Source organism: Saccopteryx bilineata, chromosome 1, assembly GCF_036850765.1.
Source record: "Saccopteryx bilineata isolate mSacBil1 chromosome 1, mSacBil1_pri_phased_curated, whole genome shotgun sequence".
NCBI lineage: Eukaryota > Metazoa > Chordata > Mammalia > Chiroptera > Emballonuridae > Saccopteryx > Saccopteryx bilineata.
This window is the reverse complement of record NC_089490.1, coordinates 13,341,606-13,350,208: the sequence shown is the minus strand read 5'-3', so window position 1 is coordinate 13,350,208 and position 8,603 is coordinate 13,341,606. Positions and strand designations below refer to the sequence as shown.

Here is an 8,603-nt window from a genome sequence, read left to right as displayed (position 1 = left end):
ACAGTTTTTATTTGGAAATGTGACGCCACAACTTGGTGACAGTCTAGGGGCAGATGGCCCCTGGCAGGTTTGTTTACTCTTTCCCAGCCCGGGGCACAGGATCCTTGGGCTGGGTTAAGGCACAGGATCAAGTTCTCAAGAATCAACATCCTAGATGGCCTCAGTGGCCTGGACCCTGGGTCTGACGCAAAAAAAATAAAATAAAATAAACCAGGTTCCATTCTGGGCTATTCCACGGTCTAAGGGCTTCGGCCTCAAACACCAGGTCCTCAGCTCCCGCTTTGGTAGGGGCCAGTGTCACCGACAGGCCAGCTGTGGCCAGGTCCTGGAGGGTGGGCATGAGATTGGGAGCAAAAGGGGCTAGCAGAGGCTAATTTTCTGGTTCCGGGTCCAGTTTATTTTCCTGAGGGGCGGAAGCCAAGGTGGGCGCCTCATCCGCACCATTGAGGGACTTCTGCTGTTCGGTGGTGCTAGGTGAGGGGGTCCTGTTGCCCTGGGACCCCCAGCGGGTCAGGCGCTTCAGGGAGGAGTCACGGCGGGCGAGTGGAGGGGGCGGGAAGCCCGTGAAGGAACTGCTGGTGGTGGGACGTTTGTCTGGCGGAGACAAGGCAGGCAGGAGTCAGGAGAGAGGTAGGTGCAGAGGGGACAGTGGACGGGCCTGGCCTCAGCCCCGGGGAAGGGGAGAACCTCCTGACCTTCGCTCTTCAGTCCTGCGAGCTCTGGTGACCTGGACGTATCCCTTTTGCCCTCCCCTCTCCCCCTTCATCCCAGGGATAGCCCCCGGGTCTACCCCCCCCCCCCCCCGGTCCCCTCACCTCCAGGCTTAATTGGATGCATGAGCCTGTTCATCTGGACGTTCCAGTGTTTCACGTTGGTGCTGGCCTGGCGCAACTTTTGCTGGGCAGCCTGTGGGGCAGAGCCAGTGGGAGTGGGTCAGAGCCACCATCCAAGACAAGGTGTCTTGACCTTTTCAGGTACACAGGCCCCTTAGAATGTGGCAAAGGCGATTGACCATCTGCTCAGAAACTCCTTCACAGTTATGTGTGTGTACAGAGTTGTTGTCCAATTTCAGGGGACTCCTTGTCATCATCGTCACCCCTTCCCTCCCCAAAGGGTCAAAAATTACCATAATTATAGTTTCCATTTATTCAGCAGCTAAGGTATGCTAAGTATATTTAGTATCTTATTTAACCTCCAGAGCAGAAGTTAACAACAAACAAGTGCAAAAGAGGTTAAGTGACTTGCTCAGAGTTACACATTGACCTCTACACCACCTCTCCAGGAACTAATGCAAAAATCTCTGCTCCAGGACCTGGCTGGTTGGCTCAGTGGTAGAGTCTCCGCCTGGCGTGTGGATGTCCCGGGTTTGATGCCGGGTCAGGGTACACAGGAGAAGTGCTCATCTGCTTCTCCACCCCTCCTCTACTCTCTCTCTTCTCCCTTGCAACCATGGCTGATTAGAGCAAGTTGGCCTGGGTGCTGAGGATGGCTCCATGGCCTCCGCTTCAGGCACTAAAAAATGGCTCCAGTTGAAACAGAGCAAGGGCCCCAGATGGGCACAGCATCGACACCTAGTGGGCTTGCCGAGTGGGTCCCAGTGGGGGCATATGCAGGAGTCTGTGCCTCCCCTCCTCTCACTAAAATAAAAACAAAACAAAACCTCTGCTCCAGTGTTCAGCCAGCCATTTGCAGTGGGGTGGTGGGATCATAGAGGAACTTTCCCTTTCTACATTACATATTTCTGTTTGATTTTATTTTACAATGACCATGTAAGCCAACACAGCAAAATAAAATAAACAATATTAATAAAAAGAAGCCATCAAAATTAAAAACCCCTTTTCTGGGGAGATTGGGGCTCCAAGAAGTGAATATAAAATACAAGGAGAGAAAATATGGTCTTGGAAGAGTAGAAGGAAAATTTTTGCCCAGATTAATAATAATGATAAAAATAGCAGCTAATGTTTCTTCAGCCTTTACTATATACTGTACTAAACATCAGGTATTATCTCGTTCAATCTTCATAACAAAGCTATTACCAGTCTCCCTTTCCCGTGCAGGACTTGAACTCACCGGGGGGGGGGGGGCAGGTTTTGAGGGCCCCGAACCTGAGTTTATGCACGCACTCTGCATCCCCCGCCACCCCGGTCCTACTCCGGGTCTCACCTCCACGTCCTCGTCCGCCCTCTGCCGGTTCTGCCGCACCTCCTCCAGCTGCTGCTGGGCCCGCTGCAGGGAGCGGCTCTGCTGGGCCATCTCCTGCTGCAGCTCCTGCTTCTCCTGCTGCGCCCGCTCGATGTAGCGCTCTTGCTCCTCCTTCAGCTGCAGCAGCTGCTTCAGCTTCTCCTCCTCCTCCTCCAGCAGTCTGCCGGGCGTGCACCTTGTCGTCTCCAGAGCCAAGGCACTTGACAGGTGCTCAGCAAGTGGGGACGGCCGGGGAGTCAGGGAGGGGAAGCGGAGGGTCCCTCCGTCCTACCTGGTCTGGGCGAGGCGCACGGACTCCTCATCCTGCCGCGCTTTCACTTCCAGGTGCAGAGCCTCTTGAAGCTTCTGCTGCATCCCCTCCAGCTCCTCGATGCGCTGCCGCTGCCGGGCAGCCTCCTCCTCCTTCAGCTCCATCTCAGCCTGCATGGAGGCCCGGGCCTGCGCAGGGACGCACAGCCAGGTCAGTGGGGGCGGCAGGTGTGCTGCCCTCGCCCCAGGGTTCTGCTAGGCCGGCGCAACCAGCAGCTCTTTGCAGGTGTTCCTCCATGACAAGGTTTCCTGAGCGGATCCCTCTCTGAGAGCCTGACTTGGTCAGATAACGATCAGTGAACTGATGCTGCGTGGGGGAAGGGGCTCAGATTATATATTATAATGTTATCATTATAATTAAGGCCGGTGCTAGGAAGGGAGTGACCCTAATTATAATAATTGTTTTGTTTTTTTTTAAGGATATTTATTTTTATTTTTTTATTCATTTTAGAGAGAGAGAAAGGAAGAGAGAGAGAGAGGGAGAGAGAGGAGAGAGAAGGTGGGGAGGAGCTGGAAGCATCAACTCCCATATGTGCCTTGACCAGGCAAGCCCAGGGTTTCAAACTGGCGACCTCAGCATTTCCAGGATATAATAATTGTTATAACAACTGTTTCCTCATTTGATTCTCACCCTACCTCCATGAGCATCATCAGGTCACTGGTGAGTAATTGAGGTACAGAGAAGGCTAAGTAATTTGCCTGAGATCACAGGGCTCCTAAGAGGCCGAGCTGGGAATGAATCCACGTGTCTCTAGCTCCAGTTCCAGCTCTCTTAAAATCCTAAATCTAATCGCCTCTACACGCTTAGTCCCGCCTTCCTCCTATCTTGCATTCCCCAAACTGGTGTCCTGGTACACTCAGATCAAGTCTAGTGCAACCTATTCCAACCTTGATCTCTAAACTCATCCCTAATAACTTGGTCTTGAGCAGCTCCTCAGTCCAAGCCCCGCCCCCAACCGGGTCCCAATCTACACCTAACACTCAGCAGCAGTCCCACCCAGCCGCTGGTTCGGGCCCGCCCCACATCATCACATTCCTCAAGCCACCCCCTGCGCTCCTCCGGAGCCCCACCCTCCCTACCCACAGGCCCCGCCCCATACCCATCTTTCTAGCCTACCGGCTCGGTCCCGCGGGTTCCTCCTTTGGCCCAGGCCCCGCCCCCAGCCCAGGCCCCGCCCCTCCGGTCCTCAGCTCGCGGGACTGGGCTCGCCGCACCCCTCAGCCAGCGCCTTCGCTGCGGGGTAGGGCATCACCTGCTCCGCTTCGCGCAGTTGGCCCTCGAGCGCCTGCTGCAGCTCGCGGTGCTGGCTGCGGCGCCGCTCCTCCTCCTCCTGCAGCAGGCGCTCGGCCTGTCGCTGCGCCTCCTGCAGCAGCTCCAGCTCCTGCAGCTTCCGCTCCTTCTCCTCCTGCAGCTGCTGCAAGCGCAGCACCTCCTCCTCCTTGGCCGCCCGGCGCCGCTCCCGCTGCTCCCGCTGCTCGCGCCGTTTCTGCTTCAGGTCCTTGTGCAGCGACGTCTTTCCCTCGGCCTGCAGCCGGATCGCGGTCTGGATGGCTGCGGGGGGGGTCGGGAGGGGATCAGCTGCGGGCTGGCCCAGGGCAGGGCGGCTCGAGGTGGGCCACCGATGGAAAGGGGCCTTAAGAGTCGCTCAAGCCGTCTCCAGCCACCCGCTGGGCAAAGTGTCATCACCCCCCTCTAGACAGATGATGCTACCGAGGCCCAGCCAGACCCAGGCCATCCCGTAAGCAGCTCACCCGTCGTCCACTCCTGGCGCTGTCGCGTGTCGGAGGCGCTCATCTCGTAGGTGCGGGAGGCCGTCTTCACGCAGAACATGCAGCGCTTTCCCTCGCGGTCCGGCAGCACCTAAGAGGGCGGGTGGCCCCAGACAGGTTGGCTTCACCGGGGTCACGCTCACACCCGTCCTGCCCCAAGGGTGCTCCAGTTCCAGCCCCTAGACTTCCTGGCTGGCCATCTTCCACGGGACCCCTCCCACTCTGCCAGAAACCTGTGTGACCCCGCTCAGAGGTTAGTTATGAGGTTACTCGTGTCCCCACAACTCTTGTAGCCTTTGCTCTTTGCAGGTGGGGTGGGCTGTTTTCATCTTGATATTTCTCCATCTAGTTGCCCCTGGGTCTTTATGCAGATCATGCTTGAACGCTCCCTCTCTATCCAGACCATTCGTTCTTTTGTTTTTAAGATTTTATATATTCATTTTAGAGAGGAGAAAAAGGGAGAGAGAGAGAGAGAGAGAGAGAGAGAGAGAGAGAGAGAGAAGGGGTAGAAGCAGGAAGCATCAACTCCCACATGTGCCTTAACCTGGCAAGGCCAGGGCTCCAAACTGGCAACCTTAGCATTCTAGGTCTACGCTTTATCCACTGTGCCTCCACAGGTCAGGCCAGACCATTCGTTTTGACATGGCCCTGCCTCCTATTGAAAATGTTCTCCAGTCATTCATTTCACAAACATTTTGGAGCCTCTACTGAGTACCACTCATTGCTCTAGACATTTGGGATACTGAGGTGTATTTAATAGACCAAATCCTTGCCTTCCTTAAGCCACACTCTAGTGGAAAATAATAGCTACCACCTATTGAGCTACTTAGTATGTTCTAGGGTCTGTACTAGTGTTTCTTTCTTCTTTCTTTTTCTTTTTTTCCAAAGAGACAGAGAGGGACAGATAAGGATTGACAGGAAGGGAGAGATGAGAAGCATTAATTCTTCATTGTGTCACCTTAGTTGTTCATTGATTGCTTTCTCATATGTGCCTTGACCAGAGGGCTACAGTAGAGCAAGTGACCCCTTGCTCGAGCCAGCGACCTTGGGCTCAAGCCAGCAACCTTTGGACTCAATCCAGTGACCATGGGGTCATGTCTATGATTTCACGCTCAAGCCAGAGACCCCATGCTCAACCTGGTGAACCTGCACTCAATCTGGCGACCTCGGGGTTTCGAACCTGGGTCCTCCGCATCCCAGGTTGACGCTCTATCCACGGTGCCACCATCTGGTCAGGCTGTACTGGTGTTTTATATGCATCATTTCATTCACTTCTCCCAGCCAACCTTGCCAGGCAGGCATAATTTTCTCCACTTTACAAAGAAACAGCCTCCAAGAGGTCCAGGAACTTGCCAATTCACACTGCATGTTAGTGGTGGAGTTGGGATTTCTGCCTAGATCTGTGTTCTTTCCACAGCGATGCCAGTTTCCTCATTTGATAAAAATGGACAGAGCCTAGGGTGGCTATAATAATTTTTTAAAGTGTTAAATAACAAGTGTTGGTGAGGATGTAGAGAAATTGGAATCCTCATACACTACTGGTAAGAATGTAAGATGGTGCAGCCACTATGGAAAACAGTTTGCTATTCTTCTAAAATTTAAACAGAGTAACCATACAACCCAGCAACTCCACTCCTAGATATGTACCCAGAGAAATAAAAACATTTCCACCCAGAAATTGGGTACATGGGTATTCATAATAGAATTTTCACAATAGCAAAAAGATGGCAACAACAAATGAATGAATACACAAAATGTGGTATATCTGTAATGGAATTTTTTTTTTAATTTTTTTTAATTTTATTTATTCATTTTTAGAGAGGGGAGAGACAGAGAAGGAGAGAGAGGAGAGAGAGAGAGAGGGAAGGGGGAGGAGCTGGAAGCATCAACTCCCATATGTGCCTTGACCAGGCAAGCCCAGGGTTTCGAACCGGCAACCTCAGCGTTTCCAGGTCGACGCTTTATCTACTGCGCCACCACAGGTCAGGCTGTAATGGAATATTATTCAGCCACAAAAAGGGATGAGGTCCTAATCCACGCCACAACATGGATGAACCTTGAAAATGTTATGCTAAGATTAATAAGCCAGACACAAAAGAACGCATATTTATATGAAGGACCTAGGATACTCAAATTCATGGAGACAGAAAGTTGAGGGGGTTGGGATGAGTTATTGCCTAATGGTAACAGTGATTCTGTTTGGGATGATGAAAAACTTTTAGAAATAGAGAATGGTGACGGTTACACAACATTGTGAATATACTTAATGCTACTGAATCGTACACTTAAAATGGTTAAAATGGCAAATTTCATGTTATGAATATATTTTTACTACAGTTTTTTAACTTGTTGCCTGATCTGTGGTAGCACAGTGGATAAAGTGTTGACTAGGAATGCTGAGGTCACCAGTTTGAAACCCTGGGCTTGACCACTCTAGAAACATAGGAGAGGTAACTACTATGAGTTGATGCTTCCTGCTCCTCCCCCCTTTCTCTCTCTCTCTCTGTCTTCTCTCTAAAATTAATAACTTACAATCTTAAAATAAATAAATAAATAAATAAAAATAAAATTTTGAAAAATTGTTGTTTTAAGCCTCTAAAATAATACTGGACAGCCTGGTCTGTGGTGGTGCAGTGGATAGAGTGTTGACCTGGAACGCTGAGGTCGCCAGTTCGAAACCCTGGGCTTGCCTGGTCAAGGCATGTACGAAAAGCAATCAGTGAACAACTCAAGTGAAACAACTATGAGTTGATACTTCTCAGTCCCTCTCTCTCTGTCTGTAAAATTCAATAAATAAAATCTTTAAAAAACAATTAATAATGGGCAGAGCCAAGGGAAGAAAGGGAGGGCAAAGGGGAGAGCAGAGGAGTATGGAGAAAGAATAGAAAGGTATAGAGCTGCCAAAGAGAATGAGATTTGGGCGAAGAAGAAAGACCTTTAAAGGGGAGTTTGAGAAAGCTTTGCCGTGTAGTGTGTGACATAAGCCGTCTTCTCTGAAATCTTTAGCAAAATCTACATTATTCACCAACGACTTTAGTATTTGATTTGCAGTTTGTTTTTTAAAAAAAAAAAAAAAGCCTGACATGGCTTTGGTGAGTAGTTCAGCTGGTTAGAGCATCATCCTGATACTCCAAGGTGGCGGGTTCAATCCTCAGTCACAGCACATACAAAGAATCGACCAATGAATGCATACGTAAGTGGAACAACAAATTGATGTTTCTCTCTCTCTCTCAAATCAATAAAAAACAAAACAAAGAAAAAAAAACGCCTGCCATGAATGAGAGTGGCCTTGAGGTACCCAGGTATATTTGGGTTACACTCATCTAAGCAGAGGTCTGTCGGGTGGCTTTCTCCACTCGCCTTCCTCCTGACCCTGGCGCCCTCCCTCCAAACGGAAGGCCCTCCGGAACCTGAAAGGCGCTCCACACCCTCGCCCGCCCCCTTACCTCCACACAGCACTGCGCGTCCAGGGAGATCACGCCCCTTTTCTCTTTGCACTCCTCACTCCCGAAGTAGCAGAGGCAGCTGGGCTGCAGCTGGAACCAGCGTTCGGCCCAGTTCCGCCTCAGGTGCCCTCGCTTCCACAGGTAGCCCTGCCAGCCAGAGCGAGGTCAGCCGCTTCACTGCCCCCGCCCCTCCCTTGCTCCTTGGGGTCCTCCCCTGGTTCCCAGCTGGGCCTGACCTGCTTCAGGACGTCTTGGATGAGCTCCTGGTAGACCTCGTGGATGGCCATGCTGAGGGCGTCCCGCCCCACGCCGCGCAGACAGCGGCCGGAGTTGAAGAGCTCCAGGAACTGCCAGACGCTGAGCCCCCCGGTGGCCTGGGCTGCCTGGGCCTCCTGGGCCAGCAGTTCCTCCAGCTCGGCCAAGCCCACCTCCAAGCTCATGCTGCTGAGCACCTTCTTCAGCAGGTACTCCACCTGCCGGGGGAGAAAGGAGGCCTGGTGACCGCTGCTGGCGGTGTTGCTGGTACCACCACTAGGGGGCGCTTCGGTCTGGCCCCCAGAGCCTGGGCAGAGGTGATCCGAAACAGAGGGGGTTGGGGATGGTGGCAGAGGACTAAACTGATGGTCAGCAGGGTAGATATTTGGGAGGGGATCCTAGAGGCCCAATCCCAATTGAAGCATCCTCTCCTTTTCCCCTAACCTCTAATCCCATTCCTTTCTGCTGTAACTTAAGGGGAGTGGAGGGCTGGGGGCCAGGCAGAGGCGGCAAATCATAGAAAATATCAGAGGGGTGCAGGGCCCTCTCTAACACCCTCGCGTAGCTGATGACATAACCCAGGCCCGAAGCGGGAAGAGACTCGTCCTCAATCCCACAGCC

General features: G+C 52.2%; 1 protein-coding gene across 1 annotated transcript in view; it reads right to left on the bottom strand.

Annotated features, from left to right (window-relative positions):
• DEF6 (DEF6 guanine nucleotide exchange factor) overlaps window positions 1-8,603 on the bottom strand; it is a 29,644-nt gene continuing 21,041 nt past the window's right edge. The window contains exons 4-11 of the mRNA XM_066233951.1: window positions 7,964-8,200; window positions 7,728-7,874; window positions 4,264-4,372; window positions 3,765-4,063; window positions 2,474-2,640; window positions 2,164-2,362; window positions 816-906; window positions 1-594 (exon numbers count right to left, since the gene is read on the bottom strand). Of these exons, the coding sequence (XP_066090048.1) occupies window positions 371-594; window positions 816-906; window positions 2,164-2,362; window positions 2,474-2,640; window positions 3,765-4,063; window positions 4,264-4,372; window positions 7,728-7,874; window positions 7,964-8,200 (1,473 nt within the window). The 3' untranslated portion in view covers window positions 1-370. The remainder of the gene's footprint in view (window positions 595-815; window positions 907-2,163; window positions 2,363-2,473; window positions 2,641-3,764; window positions 4,064-4,263; window positions 4,373-7,727; window positions 7,875-7,963; window positions 8,201-8,603) is intronic.